At 34.0% G+C, this 17390-nt stretch overlaps 1 protein-coding gene across 1 annotated transcript; it reads left to right on the top strand.

Moving 5' to 3' along the window:
* The first annotated feature begins 1230 nt into the window (after positions 1–1230).
* Positions 1231–4017, top strand: LOC125819345 (amino acid transporter AVT6C-like). Its single transcript, XM_049498798.1, has 5 exons — positions 1231–1606; positions 1986–2138; positions 2792–2995; positions 3143–3608; positions 3792–4017. The coding sequence occupies exons 1-5, from the start codon at positions 1231–1233 to the stop codon at positions 3913–3915; spliced, it is 1323 nt and encodes a 440-aa protein (XP_049354755.1). The 3' UTR covers positions 3916–4017.
* Positions 4018–17390: the final 13373 nt, after the last annotated feature.

Raw genomic sequence — 17390 nt, 5'->3', positions numbered from 1 at the left:
CAAAATTACAAAAAAAATGAGTTCAAGGGGGTAATAGGACCTTAATTTAGTTAAGGTGTGTCTCTGAGATTTCGGTCATAGTCTAGGGGGTACTTGTGTCTCTCCCTTTTATGTTTGAATTACATCTACAATAAGTATACTTATAAGTATTGTGTTTTAAGTTTTACTTATGATTTATATTAGAAAGTATATTTAAGGGGTTAAATATTATTACTTTGGTTATATATGTTATTAATTATTGACATAACCGAATAACTAAACCAAAAAAAGCCAAACCGAATAGAGAAAAACCAAACCAAATCAAATTTATTTTGGATCGGATTGGGTTACACTTTTACAAAACCAAAAATCGAAAATCCAAACCGAATAGTGTAAAACCAAACCAAAAAACCAAATGTACACCCCTACATTGATGGCTCTTTTCCAAAAGGAGCATAAGGGAATACTTGATCATGAAATAGTGGGTATATGAAAAAAAAAATAGTTTTTATTTTTAAAATAAAAAATAACATTAAAATTATTTTGACCATAAATTTTAATTTGAATTGTTTTAAAAATTTTGAAAGTAATTTGATAGGAAAAAATGTTCTCTCTCCTCGCTACCTACCCCTCCGGGCTCCGGGTGTTTCATATATGGAACAGGTCATTTTGGGACCAGTACGTATTTAAGGCCCATCTTTGAACCCAAACTTGAGGGAGTGTTTGAGAGATATCCATTCTGGGAAAGTAATAGTAGAACCACATACGTAATGTGTTGAAAAATGGATAAAAGTTAATACTCCCTCTATTATTGTATTATTTTAAATAATAAAAAATTCTCAAAAATTCACTTAGAAAATATTGTAGTGATACTATTCCTACGTGGATAAAGCAAGATCTGATTTTCAACATCTTTGTCAAAATTTTGACAGGAAGGAAAATGGTGGCGCTGTCAACTTTCAACAATAAGATGGATGTTAGTCACATCGCACATTTCCACTTTTGTCCTTTAAACCGTTCTTCATATTTTAGGGGTTTGGTTTTCCCTTATTATTATTAGAGTAAGAGATAACGAATCTACACCCCACCCCACCATTATTGTCCCCCAACATCTGTTTTGTCTATGTCTGTCAACAATTATCTGACCAATCTCAATAACAAGTTTTGATTTTTGATCCAAAGGTTCAGTTGGCGTTTGGGTTCTTGCAAAATATTCTAGAATTCTTGTCTTTTCCATCACCTTTGCTTAGAATGACAACGGAGAAGCAAGGTTGTGGGTCTCTTGCTCCTCTTTTACCTGTGGAACAGGATGAAAGGTCAGGGGGAGGAGGATCAATTTCTGGTGCTATATTTAATATCTCAACGGGAATGGTTGGTGCTGGGATTATGTCTATCCCTGCTACTTTTAAGGTTCTTGGGGTGATTCCTAGCTTCTTTGTTATCCTACTTGTGGGATACTTTGTTGAGGTGACGGTTGATTTCCTGTTGAAATATACACATTCAGGAGAGTCGGATTCTTATGGTGGCCTTATGGCTGAGTCTTTTGGAAAGTTTGGTTCTGTTGCTCTACAGATTTGTGTTATGATCACTAATCTTGGTGCCTTGATTATCTACTTGATTATTATTGGTAAGTAACTTGTTTAACATTTATTAAACTCCTTCCTCTTTGTTAAACAAGGTTTTAACCTTCTAATGTTCCTATTTGGTTGATGAAGCAATATGCCACCTTTTAGTCCATCTGTAAACTCAAATAGAGATCCTTGAGTGTTTTAGCTACATATTGGATGGATTTGTTGAATTGAGTTTGATTGGTTTGCCATTTGGTTCCTTGTTTTTTTTTATTTTTAACTAAACTGTCATTCAGTAGAGTTACAATGTCAAAATCTGGGTATAGATTGCTTATTTGTCTTTCCAAAGAAAGCAAACATAACTTTTTAGTTGGCAATCTTGCTTTGGATACAACATAGGAGTGTCACTAATTGATTTGCGGTATGTTTATTTGACAGGGGATGTCCTCTCAGGAAATAATTCTGATGGATCAGTGCACTTGGGTACTCTACAGGAATGGTTTGGCATCCACTGGTGGACCTCGCGGGCATTTTCAGTTCTCGTTGTTGTGGTTTTTGTCATGCTTCCATTGCTCTCTTTAAAGCGCATAGGTTGGTTCAGTCATAATCTCACAACTTCTATCTCTCCTTTTCCCATAAGCTTCATAAAGTCTATCTCTCGTTGTTTGGAATAAATTATTCTTTCTTGTTATTTCACTGCAACAGTAACATCTTTGGAATAAATTATTATTTCTGGTTATTTCACTGCAAAAGTGAGATGTCAACTAACCAAATTGTTTTGCTTTTGAAATGTTCAGAGTGAATATCAGATCTTAATAATGTGTTGTCTTGAAAATAGTTTGCATATTGTTTGGTATTCATTTTACATCAGTAAATTAAAAAATGAATTAACAGTTAGCAGATGAGTTTCTTTTAACACATATGGTGTTATATGATAAAGTACTTAATAGTCACACATGATGTGCTTTAACATGTAAATTATCCTTCCCTTCCCTACCCTGCTAAAAATTTTCAGAAAATAATTTCTTCCCCGCCCACTTCATTTAAGTGCTTCCCTGCCCTGCCCCGTTAGGAGTTTACCCCGCCCCGCCTCGCCCCAGTTGCCATCCCTAATCACTGGATGCATAAACAAATAACCTGCATGTTAAAAATAGATTGAGGATATTTGTCAAAGTGGAATAGCATATATTTCATTTAGTATATGTAAAGCACTGCATATAATGGATTATATTCTTTACATCCAGATTCACTGAGACATGCATCGGCAATATCAATCCTCCTAGCTGTGCTGTTTGTTGTCATATGCTCGATGATGGCAATACATGCAATGTGGGAGGGGAAAACACAAAAGTTACGACTGGTACCAGATTTCTCACATGGAGTTTCCTTTTCTGAACTGTTCACAACCATTCCAGTTTTTGCTACTGCCTTTGGATGTCATGTTAATGGTAAGACGTACTTTCGTGAATACAAGTATGTCATTCTCTTTTTATTTTGGGTGACATCTTTGCTTCTTTGTTACTTTTGTTCTATCCTCTTCTATTTATTTACTTTTGATGAGTTAATTCACTCTCAGAGGTTATATTCGTTTGCAGTTCATCCGATCAGAGCTGAGCTGGGAAGGCCATCTGACATGACATCCGCTGTTCGCATTTCCTTGATATTATGTGTTGTCATTTACTTTGCTGTTGGATTCTTTGGGTACCTATTGTTTGGGGACTCGATCATGGCTGACATGCTGGTCAACTTTGATCAAGTCTCTGACTCTTTAATTGGTACAGCACTTAACGATATTGTTCGATTGAGTTATGCCATTCATCTCATGCTGGTGTTTCCTGTGATGAATTATTCTCTGAGGGTAAACGTTGATGAACTATTCTTTCCTAAAAGACCTTTGTTGGCCACAGACACATTACGATTCTTTTCCCTTACGTGTATTTTACTTGCATTCATTTACGGAGGTGCTGTAGCCTTTCCAAATATTTGGTACTTCTTTCAGTTCATGGGAACGACAACAGTCATGTGCATCATGTTCATATTCCCGAGCTCAATAGTTCTTAGGTATGAGCTACTTCAATCTCGATTTTATATAAAGAAACTTTATCCTTATTACGATATCTGCCTATTCTTCAACAGAAAACAGAGAGAATTGTTCTCTTTGAAATGACAGAAATCTCCATATAAGTTGCACAAGTTATTTTTATCAAACTTCCCACTCACTGCTGCTATAATGTTTTTTCTCAGGGATGCTCACAACATATGTACAACTCGGGAAAAGATATTGGCTGTACTGGTGATCATCTTTGCCATTGGGACTAGTTCAGTTGCCATATACTCTAATATTGCGACTTATATTGCCAACAAATGAACAACTTTGCTGGGTTGCACTCTCAAAATCAGTTGATCGATGCTATAAGGTGGTTTAATTATGTATAGAGATCAGAAGAAGTTCTAATGAGCATTGGAAAATCATCAGCTTGTTCTTAGCAACGCCTTCATGGTTGTCTCATCCAGGCAAAGGGGAAAGAACTCTTTGGTATCTTCATGGCTGTTCTTCTTTTATGCTAAAGCCATATGAAGCAACTGCTTTGCTCAAACTGTTGAGGATCTTACATGATTTAGTTTTTTTTTTCTCAGAATTTTATCTTCATTTAGGAAAATAGGGAAGTCATACTCTTGTCAAATAATGATAATTCAAGAAATAATTTGGTTATTTTTCTTTTTGCAATTTGGAGACAATATTTTTCTTACACTAGGGGGATGGAGGACATGTACCATGGAGTTAAGATTAGGATGAGGACAGTGGGGGATACTCGAAGCACTTCCTCAATACTTATGGGATTGCACTAGGGGTCGGCTCTTAGCCCCTTTTTTTCCCACACTAGTTATAGATGAGTGGACGTAGCACGTATAAGGTGAAGTTTCGTGGTGTGTGTAATTCACAGATAATATAGTACTGATTGACAATGCTTACGGCAGGATCGAAGATTGAATACTTAAGAGTGAACTGTGTAAGTTCAGTGGCCTTACGCATGAGGTCGGCGTGGAAGTGAAGTTTGATGCTCAGGTCATCCCAAAGAGAGGATGTTCCAAATATGTGGAGTTCCTAATTCAAGGTAATGGTAGATTGAAATGATACCACACATTATATTGGTGTAGAATGGGCAAAATAGAGGCTTGTCTCCAGAGTTTTGTGTAATAAGAAGGTACCGCCAAATTTTAAAAGTAAGTTTTATAGAATGATGGTTAGAAAGACAATGTTTTATGTGGTGGTGTGTAAGCCAGTCAAGAACTCTCATGATCAGAAAATGAAAGTTGCTAAGATGAGGATGTTCATGTGTGGATGTACTAGAAGATATAAGATTAGGAATGAGGATATTCAGGACAAGGTATGAGTGACCTCCATAGCGGACAAGATAAGCAAAGTGGATTGAGATGGTTTGGACATGTGACAAAGAAAAGTGTAGAAGCCAGTGAAAGATGTAAGAGTTTGGCAATGGGGGGGGGGGGGTTAGGAGAGTTAGAAGCATGTCGAAGAAGTATAGGGGAGGTGATTAGACAAGACATAATGCATCTTTAGGTTATTGAGCATGACATTACATAAGAGGATTTAGATGTGATGAATTGAGGTAGAAGGTTAGTAGTTGAGCGTCCTCTCGCTTTTATGCGAGATAGGCTTGCGGTCGCACTTGAACCTTCTTTCTTCCAGTAGTATTTAACACTATTCTTGTAGTTTCTTGTTCTTCGATTTCGGTTATCACTTTTTCTTGTGCTTCATTATCAAATTATTTTTGTTGTTATTGTTCTTTCTTCAGCTTATTGTAAACTGTTCTCCATTTCGTATTATTTCATTGTTGTAACTGCCTAATTTATGTTTTCCCTTTTCAAATTATTAAGAAAATGTTTTATTCAAGCTGAGGGTCTTTTAGAAACAACATTTTTATCTCTATGAGGTAGGGCTAAGGTTTGCATACACTTTTTCCTTCCCAGATCTCAATTGTGAGATTATACTAAATACGTATATTCTTATACAGAAAATGAACTAAGTATACTAAATATTCTATTTACAAAGTAGAAAACAAATACAAAATCAAATAGTACAAGGAAATCAATTAATTATAAGTATAGGTGTTCAGGAAAAATCGAAAAATAATCGTAACTAAAAGGGAATCTCAAATAGTAGAGACATGCAAAACAACGATCTGACAATAATGTTTATCTATTTCATGCCAGAGACTCATTCATAAATATATCTCAATAATACTAAGTTTTTTTCTTGAATTAGAAAAAATAATCAGCTTATATCAAAATAATTTTTTCTGTAAACCTGGGAACAAAAGCCTTGCTTATCTGATAAAAAAAATAGCTGAATCTCAAATCCTTTCCCAGTCTGCCAATATACATATAAAACAAGTGTAATTACTATAAAATTAGGCAACATTAAATTTTTAATTTTTATACAGTGACAAAGTCTAATGAGTTTGGTTCTTCAATTAGGTTTTATCAAATTTTAAATGAGAAATAAAATGAACATTAAATTATTGAAGTATAAGACCAATTATTCTTTACTTTAGACCAAACAAAAATTAAACATTTTTCATGGAGACATACATTTTTATAGACCAAAAACACAATAATTAGATGCAATTTCGATTCTTTATAGGATGCTTCACTGACAAAAAAGAAGGTTTACAGACCAAACATACATTAATTAGATGCAGCGATTCTCATATTATATGCAATTTCAATTCTTTCTTCGAAAATTATGAATCAATTTATGGCAACTAAAGAGCATCAAAAAGGAAATTACTTGCATAAATATACTATATAAAAAATGGGCCAAAAAGTTTTGGGTCAAAGTTAAATTTAATTCAGATTTTAAAATATTTTTTAAAAATCTGATTAATAAATTTGGGTTTGCCGAAGAACGGTGACCCTTAAATTGAACGCCGAATCAAAATTTCAGAAAAAAAAAAAAATCCAAATTCGAACTTAAAAAATTGAAACTGAAGAACTAAATTAGTTTGATTTTTTAATTTTTTCGATATTTAAATCCATCCAAAAATAAAAGCAAAACCTGGTGAAAAATTGCTTAACCTTGTGAACATGCTAAAGTCTGAACATCCCTAAAATGGAGTAAGAGAAAACAATTTGATGTTTCTTAAGTTAATGGTGTTATGTAGGACGACATCTCATCTTCAATTCGAAAAATATTTATTCACATTTTGCTCAACAGTTTTTTGAAATATTTCTTTTACTTTTTTTTTTCCAACTCAAGAACATGCCTATGGCTCTATGAATTGCATACACTATGCCACTGTGTAGATCTCTCACGCTACTCTAAATAACAAAGTGTTGTACAATATTTTTTTTGGCCTAACTCATCGACAATTTCTTAAAACTGTTCGTATAATTTATTTAGATACATTAATTACATCTTATACCTATTGAATACCTAAATTGTTCAAAATATGTACCTATTAAACACAAGCGCTGATGTAACAAAAAATGTATTTTGCACTTCCTTGGAGCGTGTGAAGAAATTCAAAATAGTTAAAAGTGTTCAAAGGTACTAGTCTTAGTCGAGGTCTCCAAGTGAATTATGCGGACAACTTTAAGGGGCTATCGATGACTTAAGCCAAAAAATATATGATGGTTAAGGCATAGCATGTCATAGTTGTGTGAGGAATTATTTTAAGAGAAAAAACATAAATTTACCCCTGAACTTCTCTCGAAAGGTCAGTGACGCACTTAAATTATCATGAGGACCTATTACACACCTTTACTATTCAAAATGAATTATTTTACTCCATAAAATTGACGTGGTAAAAAAAATTAAAAAAGAAAAGAAAAGTGTGTTTGGTAAAAAAAAAGAGTAAAAACAAATAAATTAAAATCCTCTTTTTACCACCATCCTACCCCCCACCCCGCGCTTCTTCTTCTTCTCCTTCTTCTTTTATTCCTCCTCCTTCTTTCTTGAGAAAATTGAAGGAAAGGTATCCTTCAAGTCTTGAATTAACTATTGGTGACAATGTTGACCAAAAAAAGGTCAAAGACACTTAAATAGTCGATTAAGTTAATTGGGGACTCAATTAATATTTTCAAAAACTTATAATCTTTTTATAAATACAAAACAATCCACACACTAAATAAATAAACTTTTCACTCCCTCTCTCTCAAACAAGCTCTCCTCTCTCTCGGCTGGGGAGATGACGATCTTCTTAGAAAATTGAAATTGCTCCGTTCTTCCAACCAGTTTCTCCGACAACTTTCAACTTCCGACGCCTAACTTTTTAGCTTCCGATTCATCTATTCTAACCAGCCAGGGGAACATCGATTTGCGAGTAAGGCTTTATTTTTTTGAAAATTTTTTATGGGTTTTTAGTTCATTTTTTAAAAAGAAATACTGGAATGAACAAATCGTTGTAGATGTTTTCCATTAAAAAATTCAAGCTTTTTAGTTTAAGTTTTATTTATTGATTTCATTTTTTTTAGTTTATCAAAATGTTATCTTGGGCCTTTTTATTATCACTTTTGTATAGTATATGCTGCTTGTTGTAGTTTTAGCAGATGCTTTAGTGCAATTTTGGTCAGTTTAGGTTGTTGGTTTAGTGTAGATATTGTTGTAGTTTTGGTAAGTTTTGGTTGTTGGTTTAGTGTAGATATTACTGTAATTTTTTTTCCAGTTTAGATAGCTGATTTAGTGCAGTTTTTGCTGCTAATTTGTGCATTTTTTTGTTGTTGTCTTGATGCAGTTTTGGTTAAATTTTTGTGGTTGTTTTGATATCAGTTTTGTGCGATTCATGTTGAGACAATGAACTTTTTGCTTGTTTATGCTTTAGGAAGTGGATCAACTGATTGTTCTAGAAAGAACAAATTGACTAAATTACCCTATGCTTTAGGACAGTTTTTGGCAAGATTTGATTTTTATTTGGTTTTTTGTTTTTTGGGGTGCTTGGAGAGGATTAGTGGGGTTAGTTGATAATTTAGGTGAGATGGGGAAGAAAAGGGGTTTGCCCAATTGGGTTCCTGATGGGTGGAAGGTGGAGGTGGAGGTTAGAAACTCAAGAAAGGAAAGAAAGAAAAGGTGTCCCTGCTTTCTTGCTCATTCCTTTTTTCTTAATCTTACATTTGTTTTTGTTTTTGTTTTTGTTTTTGTTGTATTTTGCTTTTGGGATGATAAAGATTGATTCTTTTTGTTCTATTCATTTCTGATCTTCCATTGCAACTGTTATTTTTGGCTTAATTTGTACTAATATGATACAAAATCATAACTTTACTTCCCATAACTATTTACCTGGTTGTGTAACTAAGGGCTACTACTTTGTGTCTTCTCCTTGTTGGATAAATTAGCAAGCTTGATGTCATGCTTCATCTGTATAGACAAACTATGCAAAGTAATTGAACTTAGTAATGGATACTTTGTTGAGATGCATGCAAGCTGATCTAAACATTACTATTAGAAAAAAAGAAAAAAAGGGCAAGTTTTGAGAGTTAGTCTTCTTGCTTTAATTGAAGAGGTGCTAGTTTGCTTTTATGGCTGAAGTAGGTAAAGAATTCAACATACACTGTTTTGTTGAACCTTGTAATGCCTAGACAATATAAGTATATGAAATGTCCTAGTTCTAGTAAAAAGTTGATCTTATATTTATCTTTTGAAATTAACTACATTAGAGCCTCCCCTGTTGCAATAGATTGTCTATTTGTTACAATAGATGAGATATTTATTGCAACAAGTGGAGTATATGTAGAATATTGTATTATGTTGAATTTATTAAATTTATTGCTATATTTTTTTTAATGATGCACAATTGATTGTAAGTTTTTTCATTTTTTCTATTTGTAGATAAAATGGCTTCCAAAAGAAAAATAAGTGAATCAGTCTCTGATAAATCGAGTAAAGTAGCTAAAGTACAACCACCATTAGAAGAACTTGTTGTACAAAACAGAATGAAAATATGAAAATTGTAGAGGAGGAAGATAAAAAATAAAAATGAAGAAGGAAAGGAAATAAATGATGAAGATAAAGATGATGAAGAAACTGAAAATGATAAAGAAGATGAGGAGGAAGGTGAAAAAGAAACGTCAATCATTAACATAATACAATTAAAACATGCATTATTCATAATCTTCATAATAAGATAGAACAACACCATTAAGTCATAGTTCATACAACATGTTCATATCATACATCTTAGTCATAATTCAAATAGTCCATATCATAGGTAAACCATCTTCATAATGATCATACATAACATAGTTTCAACATACATAAGTCATAATCATCATAATCATAAGAGAACACTAATACAACCATCCCTTAGGATCCCACAAGTGCAATGTGCAAGAGAAGTCCCATACCCTCCCTTACACTATGTACAAACCCTTAAGAAAGCTCTAGTAAGAGTTTACACCTTTCATACCTTCATTTACTTTTACATTAGAAAGATATTGCCATAACCGACATAGACCATGAGAGCTACATGGAATCCGGTGTTCTACTCCCACACCGAAAAGAGAGGGTTAACACTTGCCTAAGGTGTAACCATTCGTACATAGCTATCTAGGTGGATCCACTAAGCTAGAGTCTTATGTGGACACATAGTTAAGGGTCAATGAGATTGCTCCTAGAAATCCTAACTTACTAAACATGGGGATTTTCATCTCATGAGACAACACATACTGTGGGTAATCCAGACTTGCTAAACGTGAGGAAACCCATGTGGGGAGCCGGACTTACTAAACGTGAGACCCCCATCTCATTTACATGCCCTTTCGGTGCTAAGCATCTAATTCCCTTTTGTAATCATCTTTAGTCATCACATAAGTTCACATTAACCTTTACTAGACTCTTATGTAGACATCTTACCATAATAGCTCATATGTGTTCTTAAGTGAGTAACAATCCTTTCACATTAGAAACACTTAGCAAGTGAGTAAACCTTTCACTTTACATTACATTATAATCATAAGAACTACCTTTCAATCATATAACAATCATACCATAACATACATACATACTTCATAGCTAATTCAAGTGTAGAGGGTTAAGGATGAGGAAACTAGGTCATTAACACCACAACAACACATTAGGTATAGCATCATTACAATCTAAGTAATTCACCTTTCATCAAGAACCTTCATCATGTGAGAATGACCTTTCACATTATCATACCATGCATAACATAGACTAGTTTAGAGTACAATTGAGGAAACCTTTCAAGAGACTCACATTCATTACATTAGTCAATAGCTTCATTCATTCATGTGTGTGTACATGTGTGAGAGAGCCTTTCACATAAAACACCTTTACTCATAGCATGTTCATATTGTGTTAACAAGAATTGCCTTCAATTCAACATAACAACAATAATACCAACATCTCACAACATTCATACTTGCATTGCATCTCATCATAACATGCTCAATTACCAACTAGAGTTAGAGGGAAGAGGGAACCATCATCCAACTTCATCATACATGAATTAAGCAAGTACATTCAACAATACATAAGGAATCACATTGATATCATCTCCTCATAGCCTTGAAGGCCCCATTCAAGACTTAACCCTAATTCCATAGTAATCATACATAATTTAGGGTAATATCATTATACAAACATGAATTACATAACATTACATTCAATTCATAGCCTTCAATTAATATCTAACACAAACTAGGGTTAGAATTGGAGGAAGAAGGGGAAATCATGAGTCTTGTGGGGAATTGTAAAAAAACCATAAGTGTTACATGAATTCATCCACAAACATTCATATATAATCATAAATAACCATTATAGATCAATGGAATCGACTTTAGAAAGAGACCCACGAAATTGGATTGAAATCTACAATTTGGGGGATTTTGAAAACCATCTTTGGAAGGACCTCTTGGGGAAAGGGATCCCAAGAGTGAAGAGCAACCATACCTTAGTTAAACCCTATGAATTTCGTGTGAAACCTCCCATCTACAAGATCTTGCTAAGCTCATTCCAAGTTCTTCAATGGAGTCTTGAGTTGAGAGAGTTTTGAGAGAGAATTTTGGGAGGGAAAAGAATTGGGTTATGTTTTGGGGTCTTGACTTGTGGTGAATTAATGGATTAGTTTAGGGTCCTATAAGCTTATATAGTCCATTAATTAACCACCTAACCGACCTCCCTTAACCCCTACTTAATAACTAATTAAAACATTAACCCCCTTCGTAACTAAAAACTTTATAAAACTGGCAGCATCTATGCCCTCCACCTACGGACCGTAGGTGGAATCACGGACCGTCGTTTGACTTCGTAGTTCTGACAGTGCTTCACTATTTCGACCATAACTTTTTACTCCGAGATCGGAATAGGGCAAACTCGGTGGCGTTGGAAAGAGGACTCAGAGACCTTTCATTGGATAGGTAGTGGCCCACATAATTTGTTTTGAGCTATGAGATATGACCATCTAAAGTTGATCCTCACTCCTAACTTAAAACTAAAAACTCTTTTTAGGGGACTGTTTTGAGGGTCTTGGTTCTAAATGAATTCACGACTTAACTTAAGGTCTTGCTAGCTTGTAAAGGTGAGAAATCAACTAGCTAAACAACCCCTTAAGCTCTTAGTCCATTAACTAACTTAATCCCTAATCACCAACTTAAGACTAGAAGGCTGGAAATTGGCAGCACCTACGGCCACCCACCTACGGACCGTAAGTGGAGTTACGGCCCGTGCTGTGCTTTCGTCATTTGGTTCAGAGAGGGGGATTGGGGAGTTCTTGGTGGAGAGACTAAGTCTCAACCCACGAGACCTACCTGCGGGGCGTAGGTCAAGTGACGGCCCGTCACTGCCCTTCGCAGGTCAAGCTATTTTTTTGACAGCTTTTGGCCAAAGGTTGGGTCCTTCTCAAGGACCCCTTGGGTGGTCCTTGGGGGGTCGTACCCGGTCGTTTTGACCCTAAACATGTCCATCTATGAATAAGAGTCACTCCTATGGGTTTTAGACCTCAAACAACACACCAAACACCACGACAAGACACTAGCACCCACACTAGCACCAAAGACTAGTTTCCGGACGTCATGGTCGTTTCTTGACGTTTGACCTCTAAAGTCACCAAACTAACTTCACTAGCCATTTTTCATCATTTAAACATGTTCCCAACCATAAACTAACATGTGAGACTCTAGGTCAACCTAATAGATTCAGTCAAGCCTTAGCTAGGTCTTACTAGTTTCGTACGGGGCGTTACAGCGGTATGCATCAAGCACTCCATACCCGTGCTCATGTGTTTCCCTAACCAAAGACTTTTCAATCTCCCTACCCTTATATATATTCCAATAACTCACCTTCAACCCAATTCTGTACGGAGTTGATTGGTTATATCTTTTGTAGATGGACCTTTACCATTAGGAAATCTATTTTTGAAGTATTTACCAAGGACTTTTGATGTGGCATGTGGATTATGACTCGTAATATGCTCTGAACCACACGTGTGATACTTTTTATAAATTTTAATACAAAATCTGTCAGAACTTATGAATTTCACAGTCCTCAACCACCACTTGCACTCTGGATGTGCACATTTAAAACAATACACACTATGTGAATTAATCACCTTTGCAAGTCTGAAATCTTTTTTCAAGCAAGCAATATGCAATGAAGTGACTAGTTCTTCTTTGTTCTCGAATGTCATTTCAATGTAAAAACATGTCTCATCATCTTGAAGATTGTTCAATTGTTTTAACTGAGAACTGCCACCTATATCAACAATAGGTGTAGGTGTTTGGTCCTCCTCCACATCATGTCCAATCTCATCATCTGGAATATTCATGTTTATCCCATTCAATTCATCATTTAACAAATTTTGTTGGTCTTGTTCTATATTTTTATTCTCTATTGATTTTTCAACAACGTGCACCCTTAAAACAGACCTAGTTGCATCACTCAGATAAGCATCCAAACGAAGTTAATTGCTTATCTTAAAAGGCATGATCCTCTGATTTTCAAAAGACTTGTGCATGTAACTGATGACAAGATCATTTGGTTGATAATTTGGTCCACAATAGCTAATGATTGAGTTCACAAAATAATTATACAAAATATCCCTTTGGACGGTCATCAATACTGACTCTAACATGTCACCATCCTTCCAACGCCAAATAAATCGATTGTTTTTCTCAATGCATTCACTATAACAATCAGCAACTATTGTTATTGATTCTTCCATTAATGGTACCTAAAGAAATTTATTAAAAATATTTAATAACAATTGTATAGTAAAGTTGAGTGGCTATATACAGTTAAAAATCATATGCATAATCATTATCCCAACAAGTCAATCATCTATTGCAACAAGTAGGTCATCCGTTGCAGCAGATGATTCACTTGTTGGATACATGTCCAGAATCAGAAGCTTATCCAACATGTAAGTCAATTGTTGTAACAGATGAGTCATTTGTTGCAACATGTAATTGATTTGTTGGCACAAGTAATTGATATGTTGCAATATATGACTTACCTGTTTAGACAAATTTTTGGTTTTGTCCTAATTTGGCCTGATACTGTAACATGTATTCAACGGGTAAGCATCTGCTGCACCAGATGAGCATCAGATGACTCATATGTTACGATAAATGACTCATCTGTTGTGACAAGCTTCTGGTTCTTTCCCAGCTTGGTCCGATATTGTAATATGTATCCAACAGGTAAGCCCTCTGTTCCAACAGATGAGTCATTTGACTTATTAGTTGCAGCAGATGACGCATCAGTTACAATAAATGACTTTATCTGTTGGGAGAAGCTTTTGGTTCAGTCCCAGCTTGACATGGTACTGTAATATGTATCCAACAGGTAATCTATGTATTGCAATCGATGACTTACCTGTTGGGTACGCGACTATAAAATTTTGAAGAAACACTCAAACTATCAAAATGAAAAATTAGAGTAAAAATCATTAGTTTACTTACCAAAATCACCTAAGATGTAATGTCCAATTATATATGAATGAAAATTGGTCTGAAAGCAGCAGTACAATGTGAATATCAACTGAAGAAGAAAAAAATGATGAACAACCAAAAGAAGATGGTGATGAACAAGAAGAAGAAGAAAAATGATAATGGAGAAGAAGAATGAAGAAGAAGAGCAGCAACAATGGTCCCTAACAATGGAAAAATAAGCAAGAGAGAAAAAGGGAAAAAGTGAGCCGTTGATACCCTTTTTCCCTCCATTTTTCTTATTATTTAGATGGGCTAAAGTGTAAAATAAAAAAACTTAGGGATGAAAAATTCAACCCCTTAATTCTTAATTTAAAAATTGTCACCCCTACTCAATAATTAAGACTTGAGTCACCAATCCCTAATTTTGAAACTTTTCTATAACCCTTAATTCATTGTCCCTTCTTTCTTCTTCTTCTTATCTCTCTTCTTCTTCTTCTTCTTCTTCTTCTTCTTCTTCTTCTTCATTTTACATATCTTATTTCCATCCACCCCACCCAACCTCCACCAGAATCCTATCCCCCTCTCCTAAATCATATCATATTTCAATGCATATCTGATTTCGCCATTTTCATTATACTCGATTTTTCTTTTCGATTTTGTAGGTGGTTGATATAAAATTGATGACTGAGTTTTAAAAATAAAATATAATGATGAATTTATTGGTGATAAGTGGCTACTAAGTGAGATTTCAAGATGTTAAAAGAAGAAAAAATCGATATTGACAATGGTGGTGATGATATTTGGTGGTGGATTTGTATGGTGGTGATGAGTTTGTTTATGGGTGTTGAATTTTGTGGTGGATCTTTATAATTTTTGTAGGGATGATGATGATTTTGACGATGGGTTTGGTCGTAGGTGGTGAAATTATTGACGACTATTTTGATTTTTATGGTGAAATATATAGACTTGGTTCTAATATGGTGGAAATGGTAGTAGTTTTATGATAGTGCTCATTGAAGAAAAACAATTGGATGACGTGGATAATTTTATTTAAAATCTGACATGACATCTGATGTGGCAGTGAGATGACATTGATGTGGCCAAGTGTGATATACCTTCTATTGTGAGAGTGGTGATATACGTCTCGAGGGTAAATAAATTCACTTTTTAGTAGTACAGGTGTGTAATAGATCTCTATGATAGTTTAAGCATCTAACTGACTTTTTGAGACAAGTTCAAGGTGTGAATTTATGTCTTTTCCTTATTTTAATAAATAAATGGAAAATGCTTAAGTACCCGCCAACTTATGCCCGAAATCTCAGAGACACACTTATACTATACTAAGGTCCTATTACCTCCCGAACTTATTTTATAAATAATTTTCTACCCCTTTTTGGCCTACGTGGCATTATCTTCTGGACCCAGTGCGTGTTGACAATTTTTTCAAGCTATCTGGTTGATAGTGCCACGTAGGCCGAAAATGGGTAGAAAATTATTTATGATATAAGTTCGGGGGGGGGGGGGGGTAATAGGACCTTAGTATAGTATAAGTGTGTCTCTGAAATTTCGGGCATATGTTGGGGGTACTTATGCATTTGCATAAGTATCCCCCTAGAATATGACCGAAATTTCAGAGACACACCTAAACTTAATTAGAGTCCTATTACCCCCCTAAACTAATTTAAAATGGAATAAATAAACCACAAACGCTGACATATCATAGAGTGTGTGCACACTCTCTTGAAGGGAAGTAATGAATGCACAAATTGGACACATGTCATTTTTTGATTGATAACTTTATAATTTGTTAGTACACATATATATTGATAATAAAACTTATATATATTTAATTATTTTTATTTCTTTCTTTGTAAAATATTTATTTTAATTTCTTTTCACTTTAATTTTTTAAATTAATTTATTATCTTTTCACTTTTAATTATTTTTAATAAATTGTGTGTATTTAAAAAAAACAATTTAAAAGTGTCCTTTAATTTTAATGTTTTAATATTTTTATGTTTTATTTGATTTTCTTCACTTATTTTGATATCCATTCAAAATTAACTTATTTTAAATAAAAGACATTTGAAATCAAATCAAAACGAAAGACAAAGAAAATAAACTCAACAAAAAATTAAAAGAGAAAAAACAATGAATATAAGTAAAAAAAATAGTTTCGATACAAGGTAAAAAAATGTGTATTAACTTAATTTAAATACAAGATAAAAAAAAAATAAGAATACTTTTTTTTAAAAAAAAAATTATGAATTTTTAAAAATTATTTTTTAAAAAGATTTCATTAAAAAGAATATAAAAAAAATAATATTTACACACATGGCGGGAGAGTGTGTACAAACACCACCAATTTGGGTGGTTGAAGGTGCCACATCAGCACAAAAGGTGCACAAAAATACGAAAAAAATGAGTTCAAGGGGGTAATAGGATTTTGGTTAAGTTTAGGTGTGTCTCTGTGATTTCGATCATAGTCTAGAGAGGTACTTATGCCTTATCCCTATTTTTAAAAGGGAGAAATTACGCGGATAAGTAAACATATACTAGTTAATTAATTAACATAGCTATAGTTTTCATTAATTACCATCCGTGACTTAATTTTAGCTATAATTATGTGTGTCTCTCTCCTCTCTTCCACTCTTATACATATACATATACAAATTGATATGGTTGTATTTTAACCAAAGTAAGCCACTATTAAAATCAATTCACAAAATAATTTTTATTTTTGAAATTTTACAAAACTAGTATAAACGTAGGTTTCAGTAACGTTTTAGGTTATATTTAATTCAAAAAATCCAATAACAAAAAGACAAAAATCTGACAGTAAACAGACATAAAACGTTATTGTTAGTAACATTTTATAATTCGTTACTCTAAGACACGCTTTACAGCTAAAACGTGACTCACAATAACATTTCTCGG

The sequence above is a fragment of the Solanum verrucosum genome, unplaced genomic scaffold (assembly GCF_900185275.1).
Source record: "Solanum verrucosum unplaced genomic scaffold, falcon-dt-bn FXZP01000207.1, whole genome shotgun sequence".
Classification (NCBI taxonomy): Eukaryota; Viridiplantae; Streptophyta; class Magnoliopsida; order Solanales; family Solanaceae; genus Solanum; species Solanum verrucosum.
Note: the sequence above shows the minus strand (reverse complement) of the source record. Positions and strands in the feature narration are given on the sequence as shown.

What these genes read in the sequence shown, in the direction of transcription:
- LOC125819345 (XM_049498798.1), top strand. Translation starts at nt 1,231, where the DNA reads ATGACAACGGAGAAGCAAGGTTGTGGGTCTCTTGCTCCTCTTTTACCT. An exon ending in CTTTGGATGTCATGTTAATG is followed by an intron (nt 2,996 to 3,142) that starts GTAAGACGTACT and finishes ATTCGTTTGCAG; the next exon opens with TTCATCCGATCAGAGCTGAG. An exon ending in CCGAGCTCAATAGTTCTTAG is followed by an intron (nt 3,609 to 3,791) that starts GTATGAGCTACT and finishes GTTTTTTCTCAG; the next exon opens with GGATGCTCACAACATATGTA.